Source organism: Eublepharis macularius, chromosome 3 (genome assembly GCF_028583425.1).
Source record: "Eublepharis macularius isolate TG4126 chromosome 3, MPM_Emac_v1.0, whole genome shotgun sequence".
Taxonomy (NCBI): Eukaryota; Metazoa; Chordata; class Lepidosauria; order Squamata; family Eublepharidae; genus Eublepharis; species Eublepharis macularius.
Genome location: NC_072792.1, coordinates 73,419,097 through 73,436,969, shown reverse-complemented (window position 1 = coordinate 73,436,969; position 17,873 = coordinate 73,419,097). Strand labels below are relative to the sequence as shown.

The 17,873-nt window shown below is 46.2% G+C and overlaps 1 protein-coding gene across 1 annotated transcript; it reads right to left on the bottom strand.

Annotated features, from left to right (window-relative positions):
* Positions 1-10,151: 10,151 nt before the first annotated feature.
* Positions 10,152-14,917, bottom strand: SAT1 (spermidine/spermine N1-acetyltransferase 1). Its single transcript, XM_054973516.1, has 6 exons — positions 14,637-14,917; positions 13,268-13,319; positions 13,089-13,172; positions 11,684-11,785; positions 11,528-11,568; positions 10,152-10,679 (listed from the first exon to the last, which is right to left on the bottom strand). The coding sequence occupies exons 1-6, from the start codon at positions 14,700-14,702 to the stop codon at positions 10,509-10,511; spliced, it is 516 nt and encodes a 171-aa protein (XP_054829491.1). The 5' UTR covers positions 14,703-14,917; the 3' UTR covers positions 10,152-10,508.
* Between the last annotated feature and the right edge of the window lie 2,956 nt (positions 14,918-17,873).

The following is a 17,873-nucleotide window of genomic DNA, read 5'->3' as shown; positions in this document are numbered from 1 at the left end:
AATATTGTGTTGACAAAGAAGAATGAATTGCATTCTTAGAGACAACTAACAAAGCTTATTTGTGTTACTGGGGGTGGGGGGAAGCTTAACGTAACATCTTTGCACTGTATAGTTATGTCTAGCAGTAGGCTAGTGAACTTGACAAAGGAACGCAAAGACAATGGCTGTCTCTCTTGTCTGACACCCCCTCCCCCTCTTTAATGAAACTCTTCTGGATGACGAAGGTCAGTGGGAAGTGTATAATGAAGCATCTGTGCAGTCCTCTCCATAGATGGATGGGAACAGAAGTGTTTGTTTTTTTCTTTAGGCTTTTTTCCTTGCTTGAATGCACAGCTCAGAAAGTATCAGAATGCTGCATTGGTGGGAACTAACTATAGCATAGCTAATGATTTATTCTCTGCCAGCTAGAGAAAAGAACTGTAGAACAAAGGAGACAAACATTTTGTGTAGGATCGGCTGTAACACACATTCATCTTCGTTCTTCTGTGCCTCCACACATGGGGACTGCGCAGGCGCAGGCCAGCCGCCGGAGAATTTTCTAGAGCTTCCATGGCTCCGAAGGGGCCGTTTGTCGCGCGCCTCAGCGACCGTTTTCCCGCCCAAACGGTCACGTGATCCTCCAGCGACCAACGGCCCCTTCCCTCAGTTCTCTTCTTGCCGCCGCTTGGAGAGAACGTGAGCTTCGTTGCTCTGTGCTTTTGTGCTTCGTGCTTTATTCTGACTGATTGCTTGGCTTTTGACTTCGGACTTCGTGACCTCGACTATTCTTCGGATCTCGTTTGGACTTTGTTGTGGACTCGGTAATTTGACTCGGACTGTTTTTGACCTTCCTTTCGCGTGCCCCTGAAGATGGCCTCAAAGGCTCTCTTCAAGCATTGCCTCCAATGCCACACTAAAATGGCCAAGACCGATGGCCATGAACTGTGCCTGTTCTGTTTGGGGGAGACCCATAATGTAACGGCCTGTAAGATTTGCCAGGGCTTCACCAGCAAGGCCCGACAGGAGCGCAAGGCCCGTCTTAACTCCTCCCTGTGGCAGAAGGTCATGTCCGGAGGCGCCCCGTTGCCCTCCTCCAAGGCCGGCCCTAGCCCCTCTGCCGAACGGCATTCCAGAGCTGGCTCAGTGGCCTCCGCGAGGTCGGGGTCGAAACCGCGTCCCCCGAGTGCCTCGGCGTCGAGAGCGGCCTCTCCAGCGCAGGGACCGGTGCGGCCGCCCCGTAGCGCATCTTCCACCAGGTCGGATCCGAGACCGACATCGGAGCCGAGGATCCGTCTACCGAGTCCCCGATCGGAACCGACGACCGGGTCGATTCCGGTAAAACCTAAGAGGTCGAGGCCGAGGTCCCCTTCGAAGGCGAGGAGCGCGTCGGTTCCGAGGTCTTCTTCGGAACCGGCGAAGAAGAAGAAGAAGACCAAACATCATCGGTCGCCGCGTCCCGCTCCCCAGGAGGAGGTCATCGTGCTTCCTCACACGCCTTCCCCTCATCTGGATTCCCCCGAACCAGAGGAACTCGCCGTGCCAGTGCCGGATCCGATGGCCTTCGAAACGGTGCCCGCGGAATTCTCGTCGGGGCCGGAGCCGAGCCCGCGCCGTCGGAGCCGACCATCGCCTGCTCTTCGGTCGCCGAGGCTGGAACCAAGCCCGTCTCCTCGTCGGAGCCGTCCTTCCCCTGCCCGTCCATCTTCACCGGCTGCCGGTCGTGAGCGACGTCGGTCTGGGGACAGTATCCGATCGGCCCGGTCCACTGCGTCCCGACATCGACAGGCCTCCTACCTCCCCTCGCCATACCATTGCCGGTGGGAAGGGGCACCTGCGGGTTTCTCCGTGTCGGAACCGAGGCCTTCGACATCGAGGTCGACGTGGGCTCCCCCTCCGCACCAGGTTCCGGAATCCCAGCTCGGTTCCGATGAGGAGGATGTGGAGAGCTTTGGCGGCTACCAGTCGGAGTCATGGTCCGAACCATCGCCAGCTGAGGAGCTAGTGCCATCTGCGGACTCGCCATTCGAGGACCTCCGCATCTTCGCCGACCAGATGGCACGGATGGCGAAGGCTCTCGAGATGGACATCTCCTCGGCAGTCCCCCAGACCAAGGACAAGCTCCTCAAGCGTATCTATGGGGATAATCCGGCGTATGTTGGCTTCCCCATGCTCGAGGGTATTGAGGAGATTGTGGAGAAGGTATGGCAGGTGCCCTGCGATCAACCTCCAACATCCAAGCGCATCGAGCAGCTTTACAAGATTAAGCAGGGTACCTGGCCGGCGTTGGTGAAACACCCTCCACCTTCCTCCCTGGTCACAGAGGAATTCAACCCCCGACGATCGGGTCACTCCTCGGTGCCTGCCGATAAAGAGGGCAAGAAGCTTGATGCCATGGGCAGGCGCCAGTACATCGTCTCTTCGCTGGGTCTGAGGATTGCCAACTACCAGACCATCATGGCAGGGTACCAGCTGTACCTCTGGGAGAAGTTGGCATCCTATACCCGGGACCTCCCTCCTGAGCAGAGGGCGGTGGTGTCCCTGCTGCAAACAGAGGCTGTCCGGCTGTCGAAACAGCAAATGAACGCAGGGAGCCACGCTGCTGACACTGCTGCTAGGGGGATGGCTTCGGCGGTGGTCCTCAGGCGCCACTCCTGGTTGCGGTCTACGGCCCTGTCCCAAGAGGTGCGTTCCAGAGTGGAGAGCATGCCATTTGAGGGGGACTCGCTCTTTTCCAAAGCGACCGACGAGACCCTGAAGAAAAAGAAGGAGGACCGGCAGACGGCGCGGTCTTTGGGTCTGGCTCCAGCGGACAAGCCCTCCTCCAGGTCACGGTACGCTCCCCGATCTGGCCCTTACCATTACCAGGGCAGATACCAGCAACAGCGGCCGGGCTACCAGCAGTATCCTGCCTACCAACAGCGGCCCTACCCTCCCGCACAACAGCAGAGGAGGCGTCGGCCCTACAAGCCTCGTCCGGCACAACAACCGGCCCAGCAGAAGGATCAGCAGGGCACCGGGAGGCAGTACTGACGGGTCACGCCAGCCGTATCCCCGAACTTTTCGGACAGACTTAGTCCACTCCTCTCTGAGTGGGAGTCAATAACATCTGACTCATGGGTCTTAACTATTGTTGAACTGGGATACGGGCTGGAATTTGTTGAGCTGCCTAGATGCAGTTCACCCCTGACAGCTGTCAATAACACTATGGCCGAGCTGGATGCGGAGATCGTGTCGCTCTTGGCCAAGGGTGCTGTGGAAGAATTGCCCTATGAGGACTCTGTAAAGGGATTCTTCTCTAGGTTCTTCCTGGTCCCTAAGAAGGATGGGGGCTTACGTCCCATCTTAGATCTGAGGGACCTTAATGCCTTCCTCAAGGTGACCAAATTCAAAATGGTAACGTTGGCGGCTGTGATCGCCTTGCTGAAACAGGGGGATTGGTTTGCGGTTCTTGACTTAAAAGACGCATACTTTCACGTGGGCATACGGAAGGAGCACAGGAAGTACCTGAGCTTTGTTTACCGGCAACGGGTTTTCCGGTATAAGGTGCTCCCCTTTGGCCTGTCCACTGCCCCACGAGTGTTCACTAAATGTGTGGCCCCTGTGGTTTCCTTCCTACGGGAAGAAGGCTGTACCATCTTTCCGTACCTCGATGACTGGCTCATCGTGGCTGACTCGAAGTCTAGGCTGGTGCAGGACATTGGCTTGGTACTTAGCACTTGCCAACGCCTGGGGCTCCTGGTGAACTTGGAGAAGTCCAAACTGGTGCCCAACTGCAAAGTGTCCTACATTGGTGCACTGTTAGACTCTGTGGAGGGTAAGGCTCTGCTCCCTTTGGAGAGGGCTCGGTCCCTAAGGGGTCTAGTGTCCATGTTTAAAAGGAACCGATTCCAGTCTGTGTGCACTATCCAGTGCTTACTAGGGCATATGGCAGCGGCCACCTCTGTGGTGCCTTTCGCTAGGCTGCGTATGCGCCCTCTCCAGAACTGGTTTGTGCGGAGGTATGATGCTCTACTGCACCCTCCGTCCCTCAAATTCTCTATCCCGAGGGTCATCCTCTCCTCCTTGAACTGGTGGCTGTCTGATGACAACTTGTTTAGAGGGACCCCTTTTGGGTATCAACACCATGACATCACGGTTACCACTGATGCCTCTCTGTTGGGATGGGGGGCTTACTGTGGTGATGTGTCTGTGCAAGATGTCTGGTCTGACAGGGAAAAGACCCTCCATATCAATGTGCTTGAACTAAGGGCCATTCGTTTCGCACTTGTGTCTCTTACAGCACTGCTGAGAAATCGTCAGGTCTTGGTGCAGACGGACAACACGACTGCCATGTACTACGTGAATCAGCAGGGGGGCACAGTGTCCATGGCCCTGTGCCGGGAAGCCACACTCACTTGGCAGTGGGCTATCAAGAACGGCGTGTCGCTCCGTGCTATACACGTGGCTGGGTCGGACAATGCCCGGGCAGATGCCCTCAGCAGGGTCCCTTTACTGGACCACGAGTGGGAACTGAACGTAGAGTGCGTTGGGCCGATCTTCCAGATGTGGGGTCATCCAGTGATAGATGTGTTCGCCACTGCGGCGACCACCAAGGCCCACACGTTCTGTTCCAGGGCAGGGAGCGACCCCCTCTCTATTGGGGATGCCTTCCAGTTTACGTGGACGCAGGGCTTGCACTACATGTTTCCTCCGTTCCCCTTGATTCCCAGGGTCCTGTGCAAGATAGAGGAGGACGGGACGGACTGCATTCTAGTGGCCCCCTTCTGGCCACGGCAGGTTTGGTTCCCGAAGCTCCTGCGGATGTCCCAACGGACGTATGTGAGTCTGCCCCTTCGGCAAGACCTTCTCCTAAACGGGAGCCTGGTCCACCACGATCCAAGGAAGCTGCACCTAACGGCTTGGCGGATCGTTCCTCCCCGATAGGCTTTACTGACGAGGTACAGAGGGTCCTCCTGAATGCTCGTCGGCCATCCACTAGGCGCGCTTATGCGGCCAAGTGGCGCAGGTTTGAGCTCTGGGCAGTTGCCAGAGGAGTGGTGCCTGACAACAGTCCCTTGGGGGTTGTGTTCGAGTATTTGTGCCACTTGCGTGGCCTGGGCTTGAAGGCTTCCTCCCTCAAGGTCCACCTGGCAGCGATATCAGCTGCTCACACCCGAGTTGAGGGTGCTACGGTGTTTTCTCACCCACAATCCCGCCAGTTCCTTAAGGGCATGTACAATCTTTACCCACCTGTGTCAGCGCCAGTGCCTCAGTGGTCGCTGTCCTTGGTGCTCTCACGTCTCATGTTGCCTCCATTTGAACCTATGGCTACATGCCCCTTGGATATGCTATCCTACAAGGTAGCATTCTTGGTGGCCGTCACATCGGCCAGAAGGGTCAGTGAACTGTCTGCACTGCGGTCTGACCCTCCCTTTCTTGTGTTTCATCCCAACAAGGTGGTCCTGCGTCCCTGCCTTGAGTTCCTGCCCAAGGTGGTGTCCGCCTTCCACCTCTCGCAGGATATCTCACTGCCTGCTTTCTTTCCTCAACCCTCCTCTAAGGGGGAAAAGGCCCTCCATGCCCTAGACTTGAAGAGGGCCCTAGCCTATTACCTGGATAGGACGAAGGGATTCCGCTCCAGTCCTCACCTGTTTGTATGTTTTGGGGCCAAGGACAAGGGTAACAGGGCTTCCTCACAGACCCTGTCTAGGTGGATTGTGGCGGCCATTAGCAAGGCCTATTCCCTAGCAGGGGTGGCTTGCCCGCTTCATGTCAGAGCCCACTCCACGCGGTCCCATGCATCCTCTTCGGCACTCCTCAGGGGGGTGCCCCTGGTTAACATTTGTAAAGCAGCCACATGGTCCTCTGCAGACACCTTTGTCAGGCATTACGCCGTTGATGTCAATGCGGAGCAGGATGTATCTGTGGCCAAGGCTGTCTTACACTCCCTTTTTTCCTGAGGGAGTTTTGGTATGACTTTCTTGGCGTACCTGTTGGGTACCCTTGAGTGAAAGTGTGTATATATGTACCTGGGGGTGTGTATATATGTAAATATTGAGTATTTATGTGTCCTTACACAGTATTTTTACATAGATGTATATATGCATATCTATTTATTGTTGATCTTGTTTGCTTAATAAAATTGTGTTGGACTTCACCCCCGCCTTCCTTATTGTGTGAAGCTTGGTACACTCCCATGTGTGGAGGCACAGAAGAACGAAGATGAAAACAGGGTTAACATACCTGTAACTTATGTTCATCGAGTTCTTCTGTGCTGACACACAACCCTCCCTCCTACCCCGCTGTGAACTCCAATGCACAATACTGTGATGGCTGTAACGGATATTGGTGTTTTTAAGGTGTTACGGCTGAAGTGTGTTGGTCAAGCGGCGGCAAGGGAGAACTGAGGGAAGGGGCCGTTGGTCGCTGGAGGATCACGTGACCGTTTGGGCGGGAAAACGGTCGCTGAGGCGCGCGACAAACGGCCCCTTCGGAGCCATGGAAGCTCTAGAAAATTCTCCGGCGGCTGGCCTGCGCCTGCGCAGTCCCCATGTGTGTCAGCACAGAAGAACTCGATGAACATAAGTTACAGGTATGTTAACCCTGTTAATCATTCATTACTCACAGTTATTTACATCCATCATTTCCGGGGTGAAATACAAAATGGTACCACACTGGCAGTTGCTGTTTTAGTATCATATTTAAAAATTGATAAATAAATTTCAAACAATGTGAAACAGTGCAGGGAACATTGAACATTTCTGTACAATTCTATAGATATCGAGCAACCAAAATGGGAACACTTTCAGCCTCATTGGCAGCTTTTATGTACTTTACATTTCAAGTATTTGTGCAGTATCTTGTGTGATTATTTGCATAGTATTACAATTCAGGAAGAACTTATGTTACCAGGGTAATTACAAGGTATTGTAGCTGCTGATTTCCTTAGTAAGGATACTTATATGCTAGTTGTGAGACTCTCTCATGATTATCTTCTTTTTTGCATGAAGTTTCACAATATACCTTAGTCTAATCAAATTATCAGTTATTTTTTAAAAGCATTTTCTGCTCTCGCCTCCAAAGACATCCTAACAGGCCTTTCTGTTTTCATGCATGACACACATCATCTCTGTACTCATCACAGTTATAGTTAAATATAGGGGCTCATGCCAGGAATAAGATAATGCTCCCCTGGCAACGTTTTGTTCTTTTATGGCCTGGCTAAGTACTTAACTGAACTACACAACTTCAATGAGCGCATGTAACTTCTGCTTATCAACTTGTGGGTTAAAATGGTTTCTTAAGTCTGCTAATAAGATTATGTACTTCAGCATTGTATCGCCTACCACAATACCCTGCTGGAGATGTTAGAATAATATGGCAGATGCATGAGCCACTTAGAAATTGGAGGCAAAAGTCTTGTAAACTGTTTATTTCCTTTTTAAAATGTAGCATGAGAACCAAAAAAAACCTCAGTGTGGTAACACACATTAACAGACAATGAACACATTCACAGAGGTGAGCAGTACATTTCTGAGAAGATTTTTTTGCAACTGAACACCCCTACAGGTGATATAGAAAATATGTTGGCGCCTTAAGCCACTATGGTCAAATCAGAGCCCCATTAGATGCCACCCCCCCCCACATACACACACAAATTGAAGAAGGGGCTTGGGGGGGGAGAGATTAATGCTAGTAACTCCACCCACTCATTCCCACTTCATAATGGCTGTCCAGGAAAATTAGTTGTTGCAATTTTCTAATTGCTAGTAAAAGCTTAGAAGAAAATGACAAAAGACTGGTGGGTAAGGAGTAAATGCAAATGAGCATCTTTTTCTGGGCTGTTTGCATGATTGCCGTATTTTCTATATAGGATGGTTGTTGCTGCTGGACAGAGCATACACGGGAAAGAAATGAGAGAAAATGTTGGAAAATCAAGAAGAGAATGTATGGAAAATTCAACAAGTTGTAGTTGGCTTTCCTTTTTGATATATTTAGAGGCTATTAAAAACTGACATGTAGTTTTTCCTTTTTTTGGCTTCTTCCCCCCACTCAAGTGTATAGCTCATGCTGTGAGACCTTAAGGAAAAGTTCAGTAATCTTCAAGGAAGACTGATATGATAAACCACATTTGCTACATTTAAAGGTTGCCTCTGTTCAGGAGGCCCAAGATTAATGATTAAACTAAGTTTAGTAAAGCACATCCTGGCGCCTGCTTGCACTTTTTTAGAAGAGTACTTGGTATGTGATGCATTCCACAATCTTGGGGGTGAGGAATGAAATCAAGTAAACCAAGGTATGTTTTCTAGTGGATACAATAGCACCCAAAATCCAGTGCACATTTTTTTACAATACAGCAGTTTCAGGTAAATCACACAGGCTGCAGAAAACATGGGGCTTTTTATGCTGCTGATTATGGTCAATCTAACCACAGGAGTCTGTTGTCTTTCAGCATTTGATGCTTCAGGGAATTTGCGTTTTGTGGTTGTGCCTTTTTCACTGACATACTGCATCAATAGAAGTGTTGTCTTTTAACAGGTTTAATGTATAATTTTCACTGAGTATGCCTTTGTGTATTTTACAACTCTAGAAAATTATTAGTTGCTAATATCCATTTGCTATTTTAGATGCTTTTGTTTTTAGTCCCATTCAAATAATTATATCCCTATCTGTATTTTATGTGGACTTTCTACACCCTTCAATCATTGACCTCGTATGACCCGTATGCTTATGCAGAAACTAATCTGACTACACAGGAGTCAAGTAGAAGCATGTTACATAACAGTAATTATAGATCCCTCTGCATTTTGCAGCTCATTATCTTTATCTATCCTAGATTAATGCTTTGCCATTGTGCAGTTGGAAGTCTTCACTGAATTGTATGTATTGATATACACACATTTTGAAAGGACAATTAATCTAGAACATGCTAAATGGAACGCAGAAGCCAGACTACTTTTTGTACTACTTGACTGTTTTATCTGCTGCTTGTCAGTTTCCTGCACTCCTGCTTAGGTGCTGTAGCATACAACCAAGTTTATGGAAAGTATTTTAGGCAAAGGAAACTCCATCTTTCTCCCACCTCCACCCCAAGATAGATAGCAGGCCAATCATTTGGCCTGTACTGATCTGTCAGAGTGGCTTATTTAAACCAGGGATCAGTAACAAGGCTAAGTGTGAGCACAAGGGGTTTGGACAGTCCATGCCCTGCCAGTGTGCTGGTGCTCTGTTCCTCATGTAGACTGCACGATCTGTGTTGGTGCTGAAATGAATTATTTGCATTGTAGTCAAGGTGAATTGTGTGTGTGTGTGTACTGGTCTTAGTCCTACTACCTATAGTAATGACTTCAAGGTTAGATCTTGGGAAAGGTTCATTATCTCTGCTCTGTTTGTGACTTCATCACTGCTACTGTAACATGTTCTTGAGAAAATCAATTTTAGCTTGAGTTTCCAATGTATGGACTTATTTTACAAGGATTGATGCAAAGCAAACACCAGAGACTGCAAATCTCTTTGAATATTCAAAGTACTCTATAATTTCCAGTACCCCAACACTTTGTCATGGTCTGAACATGCTGTGTGTGAGTCAAAGATAAAATGCCAGGAACTAGTTTCTTAGAGGAAAAGAAAATGTGTCTTGATCCAAGCAGAGCGCAGCAAGGAATAAGGATATAGAGGAAAGAAGAGTCAGAGCCCTCCAACCTTGTAGAGGGCAGGGTGAAAGAAGGCTGCGTGGCACTGCCTGGTCTCCGTTGCCTTGTGCCATCCAGCAGCAATGGAATCGGAGCAATCTACATGCAGAACCACCAAGGAGGAGCCAGGGGAAGGCTTCCCTTTCCACTTTACTGCCCGACTTGAAGAACGTTTGAAGGGGGCAACAGATAGATGAAGCTGGTTTAATCCTTTTAAGCTGGCACCACCTCGGTTCAGATGACCCAGCCCAGAGAAACCTGCATGTTCTAACTATTCAGCACAATACAGAAAATTCTTCAAGTTGACCATGGGCAAAGAGAGTAATAGCAGTGATAGTGGTACAAAGAGGCGAGTCAGGAGGATGACAACTTGGGACAAAGGTGGGAGAGCCAGCAGCTGAAAAGAACAGGAGCCCTCCTAACCCTGCCCATGCAACTCCACCAGTCGATTCAGTATACAGCAGAAAGCCTGTAACCAAAAGATGTCCACACACACACGCGCCAAAGAAAACCAATTTATTTTCTTATGAATGCAAATAATTAAAACAAAAACCCTACCAGTGTGTACATTGTACACATTTGAATGACACTTACAAGAATGAAGTTATATACAATATACATTTTAGGTTGACAAGTGTACCGATGAAGGATAGAGACAAGTAACTAACACAACTGTCTCTGCCTGTGGGGCTTCGGGTTACAGAACTCCAATCAAATTTATGCCACAATGCCACTGGTAATTAAGCTTTTGAATTAGGGTTCATACTAATTATTTCAGTAGGAAGTGTATGAAAAGCAGAACAGGAAGACCACCAAGAGATTACTGGATGGAATTTGTTATTCACCAGACAAAAGCCCTCACTCTTCAGTTGCCATCTTCATCAAGTACTCCTTGTCTATTTTGAAGAGTCTCCAGCCTTCCTCAGATGACAGGTCAGACGCTCCCCGTCTCTTGTAGAACCTGATGGAAGGCTCGTTCCACTCTGCCACTAAGAAGTGCATGCTGCTGCAACGGCACTTGACAGCCATCTAGAGAAAGCAAACAGAACATGTATACTGGAGATAGTACTCTTATCTGCTGGCACATGTGTCAGCAGTACTGCTGCCTCACTGAATCCCTGCTATCAACTGTTGACTTTCCATGCTTAGCAGCAGTACTAACTCTCAAATTACACATTAAGATTCTATGGAAGTTTAACATTAATCAGCTTTTGTCTCCTTTGCAATTTCAAGTATGAATGCTCTTTTAAGGGGAACATCAATTGACACAATTGAAAACAATATATTACAACTGTTGATTGTAAAAAAACAAACCTGAGTTGACTAGATAGTATGCATCATCAACAGTCCAAAACAGTGGTATTCTATTGCCACCACAATAAGCCACCCGTGATACACTTAGTTGCTTTTATATTACTTTAGGACATGTGAGTTGTTGCTTATTCTGCATTTAGCCAATTCACCAAGACACACATCTGCCTACCTGAATACTTCATCAGTGGAACAAATAACTAATTTGGGTTGTATGGAGGACCTGAATCTAAGAAGCTAGTCCCACAACTTCCATTAATGACAACATTTCAATAGGTGAAGGAAATAGTTTAAACACACGACACAGATCTCAAGTGTTTTGATATAGTACCTTCTTCACAGGCAATATGTCAACCTGTTTTATGTTTCATTAAACTCTTTCCTGCAGTTATTTTTTTATGATCATTACTGTAACTTGATCTGTTAACTGCTTAACTATGGGCACTGCAAAATCTGGACTGATTAATTTGCAAGGCAGACTCAGAAGGGCTGTAATAATCGCCTGACTTTGGTTAAGTGGCTGTTCTAGAAAGCAGAACTCTGCAGTCTGGAAGACGTCTACTTACCCGACTCAGATTTTTCAGAATTTCAGAACCAATGCCCAGACCTTAAAAAAAAAAGTAGATAATTTTGGTTTATGACTTGCATCTGACAGTTTAAAACTAATCCATACGTTTGGACTCAATCATACAGAAGACTTTAAATGTCAAGATAAATGATACCTCTGAACTCATTCATCACAAAGAAGTCTTCAAGATACAGCAGTTTTCCAATCCATGGGTCATAAGTGAAGTAATACATTGCAAAGCCCACAATTCCATATCCTGTAATGAAAGATTATTGTTTACTTTAAACATAAAGTAGAATCTCATTAGGAAGAAAAGAGTTAGTATTTTTCATGTCCTTATATGCATATGTCACAGTAAACTTTGTGTACATGCAAAATTAATCTACTATACAACCATAGGTCAATCTGAGCAGGCCATGTACTGTGAAGAAGAGTAGCACTGCAAGTTGGGTAGGGTTTCTTAAGAAGTAGAGATTATCTTGGAATGTTCCAAAATCCTCAAAGCCAACATTAACTGAACATTGCTCAGTAAGGATTATCTTGGAATGTTCCAAAATCCTCAAAGCCAACATTAACTGAACATTACTCCAGTGCATATATGGTCACACCACTGCAGTACCTGGCAATTTAGAATCAACTGTTATTTCACAATTACAACTTTTTGGCAGAGACACTCTGTGCATACCCTAATGATTTATTGGCACGACTGAATACAATTCAGGCTTCTACAGTTTTACACGGCAGATCAGAATATTGTGGCAGTCATCTCAACTCTGATTCCTTTAAAATAATGAACACGGAACTTCCAAAGAGACCACATCTGAACTTTGTCTTCTATATTAATTTATGTCAAGTTGCTCACAATACAGTCATTAAAATTGGAGCTTTTATTTTTCAGTCAATTGTATTCAAGTGCCTTCTTGGTTTTATTACTTGCACATTCTACCCTTCAACTGGCAAAGAAACCAATTACTGCAAAGTTCCAGTCAGAGCTTATAACTCCATGTCTGATATTACATTCATAGATTATATGTGTTCTTAGGAACAGAGTTACATGCAGGGTTTCTGATCTACCGAGTGTTTTGTATGCTGTCTCTCTCTCTTTTCTTTGTGAGGTAGATGTTAGGGAATAATATTTGTCCCTGGAGACCTTACCTCATATATCATGATCATCTACTTTATTGTGTAACGGATCTTTTAGTTACCTCCCCGCCCATCCATGTACACGGAAGGGCCATGTACATGGCGAAGCTAGAGACTGTAACCTGAAGATTGGGGACAAATTGAAGAAAACATGTGATTCAACAGGATTACATATCGATAAGTTAGGGTCAAACAAGAACAACCATGTAACGAAGTATATTTTCCCCATTATACCTGGTCTTCAGGATAACAGAACAATTAATTTAAAAGCTACTATTTTCCTGTTTCAGTAAGTTTAGTTTAACATTTACTCTTGCTGTAATTTGTTGCTAGAATCACACCTATATTCTATAAATAATATTAAGCGCTGTTTACATTCTATTTTTCTAATCAACCCAAAACACTATAAATTTCACCTTCAGGTGTACAGTGTTCTTTTGGCACTTCTGCAACAAGACAGTGATAGAAAGGGTGTTCACCAAAGCCGTCCTCGAGCAGATCTATAGGATGACAATAAATATCTAATGTCATTTTTTCCTGTAACATGGTTGAACTATCATGAAGTTATCCTGTCAAGCTAACATACCAATATTACCTTTTTCAGTCAGCACTACTTGATCTTCCATCTCTTCATATTTAGCAAGCTCCTGTCCAAAAAAAGAAAAAAAACCATGTTGGGTTAGTATCTTTTTGCAGCAACTACTTATTGTGAGCTTTGTATTTCCGTTTCCTTCATCCCTGGGCAGTTGTTTACACAGGTGAGCAAGTTTCTTTTTTACAGTGTATACCCCCACCCCACCCATCTCTGCAGTTCTGAGAAACAGGAGAGGAATCAGAACAGAACATGGATATAGGAAGATCTACAAAGCACAGGCATCTACAGAGCTATCTAGAGAAGCTTAAGGCTGCAACCTGGAAATAAACCACTTCAAACAGTGTAAACTTATTTTCTAGTCAAGATGTAGAATTGAGCAGCATGGATCTGTTTTCTCATTTCAGATATATACAATGTCAGGGAAGAACAGAATGAACGTTAATTCATCCAAATGATTTAGGTTCCATAAATAAAACTCATGAACATTAGGAACATCTTAAATAAAAAGGAGCTGCTGTTACCTTAAATAGCAGGTACAACTGTTTGCTATTTGTTTTTCAAGAACAGGGCGTCTAGTCCAAAGAGGAGGAAGTTACAGCAGCCGAATCTCTCTTCACTCTTTTTTCTCTTGTTTTTACAACAGCCACTTCCTTGTGCGCAGGGTGGAGATTATGCAGCCTGTTGCACAAGAGGTGGACGGGGGGAGGGGTGCGTGGGATGTTTTGCTGACGCTGGAGGGCAAAGGTGCCTGGTGCCCAGAGCGAAAGGCACAAAACATCCCATCCCTAAGAAGTTTTACCTTAACTGTATGCCTGAAGACTGGGGAAGGGGTGTCCCTGAAAAAGTAGAGGACACAGAGCCAGTCGGTCTTTAAAGCGCTACTGGGACCCGGAGCTTACTCTAGAGCTCTTAAGCTCCCACAGCGAATGACAAGCGCCGTGAGTGGGCGCTGGACGGGACTGGCCACGCTGACTAATCTGGGCAGATTTCAGCATTTCTCCACTACCCAGTTAAAGCAGGTGCCGGCGTAGACAGCAAAGAGAGCCAGCAGAAGCCTCCAGCCTCTTCCCTGTGTGGTCTTGCTCATCTGCGGTTTTAAACTAAACTTGGGCGCCGTTAAGTATCCGTTTCCCACAGCTCTGTGATCACAATCTATGATTCAACTCCTACGCCTTTTTTCAGTGATTCCCCCCTCGAAGTCCCAGGCATCTTTTTCTCTTTTTCAGAATGTCCCTGCCTTTCCAGTAACTTAAAACAAGGGGAGGCAAAATGAAATTACTTGTTTTTATTAAGTCAGCTTTCCGCAATTCCGGCTGCGCGTAGGCTCAGGGCAGGCGCCGCTAGAGAACTTGCACAAAGCAAGAGATACCTTTATGAGGCGCAGCAGGTCGACACAGTCCTCGGGCCGCGCAGCACGGATATGGAACGAGGCCATTTTCGGCGGCGTTTCCCCCTGCGTCCCCCTCCTCGCGTGAGTCCCCGATAATTGAAGAGCAAGAGAAGCAGTTTCTTCATTCGCGTCCCGGGCGCGGCGTTGGCGTCGGCGGCACAGGCACAGTCAGGCAGCCAGCATCCCCCGGCGGCAAGACGAGAAAACCAGCCAGCACACTACTTAAAACACGAATCCCGCTGTTTTTGCGGCAGAGCTAGCAAAACAACCTGTATTTATAAGCCAGTGTGCAAGTCCGTCACTCCAGCCCTCCAACCAATCATTATGTGTCGATCTACTTGTCTCCTCCCCCCAGCTCACAGCTTACCTCACCATTCGAGGAAACAGAATTCTGCGAAATGTGACTCCTCAAGGCCTGAGCCAAAAAGCAGAACCCAGGCTGCGCAGCCTTCGCCGCCTGATGGCACGAAAGTGTATCTACAGGGGAAAAATAAGCTCCGTTATTCGGCTAGTTTTCTTGAGAGAAACTGAAACGTGTGTAACCTTTCCACCCTGCCGTTCTGCACTGTAAAGGCAACTGTTTAATTATTAGTATATTTGTGACCGAGACGTTCATAGGGTTGCCAACCGACCCAGGTGGGCCTGGAGATCTCCCAGAATAACAACTGGCCTCCAGATTGCAGAGATCAGTTCTCCTGGAGAAAATGTAGCTCTATTAACTTTGTACCCTGATAAAATCCATCCCCAAACCCTATACTCCCCAGAGTCCATCTCTCAGATCTCCAGGAATTTCCCAATCTGAAGGTGGCAACTGTAAAGACTCCCAGTCACATTAATACACCAAATCTTACTTAACACTATTAGGTGGTTGTTGTGGGTTTTCCAGGCTGTATTGCCATGGTCTTGGCATTGTAGTTCCTGACGTTTCACCAGCAGCTGTGACTGGCATCTTCAGAGGTGTAGCACGAAAGACAGGGATCTCTCAGTGTCAAACTGTGGAGGAGATGTTTGCAAGTGATTTATATCTACTCAGAAAGGTGGGTTGGGTTGTGTCATCCTGTAAGGGTTTCCCAGGGGGTGAAATGTTAATGGCGTGCTAATGCTTCACTGCATCCTGAGGAGGTTCTTTTGCATATGGATTGGTGCTTGATACGCTAATCTTCTCTGCAGGGCTATTGTGGGTTGTAGAGTCTTTTGTTAGCCTGGTGTTTTTCAGAACTGGAAGCCATGCTCTATTCATTCTTAAAGTCTCTTCTTTCCTGTTGAAGTTTTGCTTATGCTTGTGAATTTCAATGGCTTCCCTGTGCAATCTGACAAAGTAGTTGGAAGTGTTGTCCAGTATTTTGGTGTCCTGGAATAAGATACTGTGTCCTGTTTGAGTTAGGCTATGTTCAGCCACTGCTGATTTTTCAGGTTGGCCAAGTCTGCAGTGTCTTTCATGTTCTTTTATTCTTGTCTGGATGCTGAGCTGTGAGGTTCCAATGTAAACTTGTCCACAGCTGCAGGGTATGCGGTATACTCCTGCAGAGGTGAGAGGGTCTCTACTGTCTTTTGCTGATCGTAGCATCTGTTGTATTTTTCTGGTGGGTCTGAATACTGCTTGTAGGTTGTGCTTTTTCATAAGCTTTCCCATCTGATCCGTGATTCCTTTGATATATGGCAAAAACACTTTTCCTGTAGGAGACTGTTTTTCCTTACTTGTTTGATTAAAAGAACATGAAAGACACTGCAGACTTGGCCAACCTGAAAAATCAACTACTTTGTCAGATTGCACAGGGAAGCCATTGAAATGTCAGGAACTACAATGCCAAGACCATGGCAATACAGCCCGGAAAACCCACAACAACCATCAGTCTCCGGCCGTGAAAGCCTTCGACAATATATTTAACACTGTTACACTCTTCTTTCCCTTACGTAGCCCAGAGCAGCTAATCTGTATCACTTGTTATTATAATTCAAATTACTAACGCTAAAGTAGTTAAAGCCAGTTAAAATAATCAGTGACTCATTCACAATCTGGATCGTATTAGGCTCTCCTTAGGTAAGGAAATCTGCTAAGACTGAATGATTTTTTTCCATCCTAGTAAACAGGTTGAGTAGACATCCCCCCGCCCCCCCCCCGCCATCTTCCATCTTCTGTCACCAGGGTTTTTTTTAAAGATCTGGCATAACTTTTAAAAAACTGAATGGCTGTATTAGTGTTAAAGATAACTCACTTCTACCATATTATGATAAAACACAACAGGTTATTTACTCCATACAATTTGTCCTAAAAAGTACTCACATTATAGCTCCCCAAACTGTTCACTCAGATAAACCACTGCAGTTTCACAGAGAGTGATACTTTCCTAAAATTAAATTTGGCAGACTTTATTTAAATGTTTTCAAAAATGCTTATTCCTCATTCCCTAAGCATGGGTCAGTGATAGATGACCCATGCTTTGACAGTTTGCTGTAAACTATAACCCATAGCAAAGTGGTGAATCATTTTCTTAATCATTTTTTTCTAGCAGCAGTAACCATTATGTGCTTTGTGATATTTATTCCAAAATCTGGGAAGGAAAAACTGGTTCCCTCAAATCCAAATGAGCTGTCAGTTATCGTAATTTATAACCCTCATTTGGAATCATACCCTAAAAGAAAAATTTTAAGACCTCAGACTCTTTTCACAGATGCTTGTCTCAGCACTGTAGGACACTACTGGGAACTTAGGACCTTGAATTCAAAGCTCCTTCCTTGAAATTAAATTGGATCTCCAGTGACCCAGCTTGACTACACAATGTAGAGGAGATGGTATTGCAGGGTTTGAGGGAGAAGGAGGTCATCCTCAATTTTTATTCAAAAACATGCAGCTGATTCAAATATGTGGTCACACACGTGGTATAGTTCTCTTATGAGCCTGCACTACCTAATGCCCATAAAATTTCTTGTATGAAAATGTAGTCACTCCCTTTCACCTTAAGCTACTTGCACAGAGTTGTTGAGCGAATAACATGGGTAAGAGAGAATCATGTATTCTATCATGCACTCTTTGGAGGAAGAGCAGGATTAAAATGTAATAAACATATTTTGCTATACTCTGGTTTTTCATCATTTACCATCAAAAACATAAGAGGCCATTCAAAAGGCAAAGGCATTCAAGAGCTAATATTAAATGAACTGAATTTAGGATAAATCCCAGCATGCATGGTGTAGATTTCAGGTCTTATAAGAACA

Excerpts from the sequence above, each read along its gene's own strand:
- SAT1 (XM_054973516.1), bottom strand. The coding sequence starts at position 14,702 with ATGGCCTCGTTCCATATCCGTGCTGCGCGGCCCGAGGACTGTGTCGAC. Across the intron at positions 13,173-13,267 it reads AGTAGTGCTGACTGAAAAAG|ATCTGCTCGAGGACGGCTTT; the intron begins GTAATATTGGTA and ends GTCATCCTATAG. Across the intron at positions 10,680-11,527 it reads TTCTGAAAAATCTGAGTCGG|ATGGCTGTCAAGTGCCGTTG; the intron begins GTAAGTAGACGT and ends TGCTTTCTCTAG.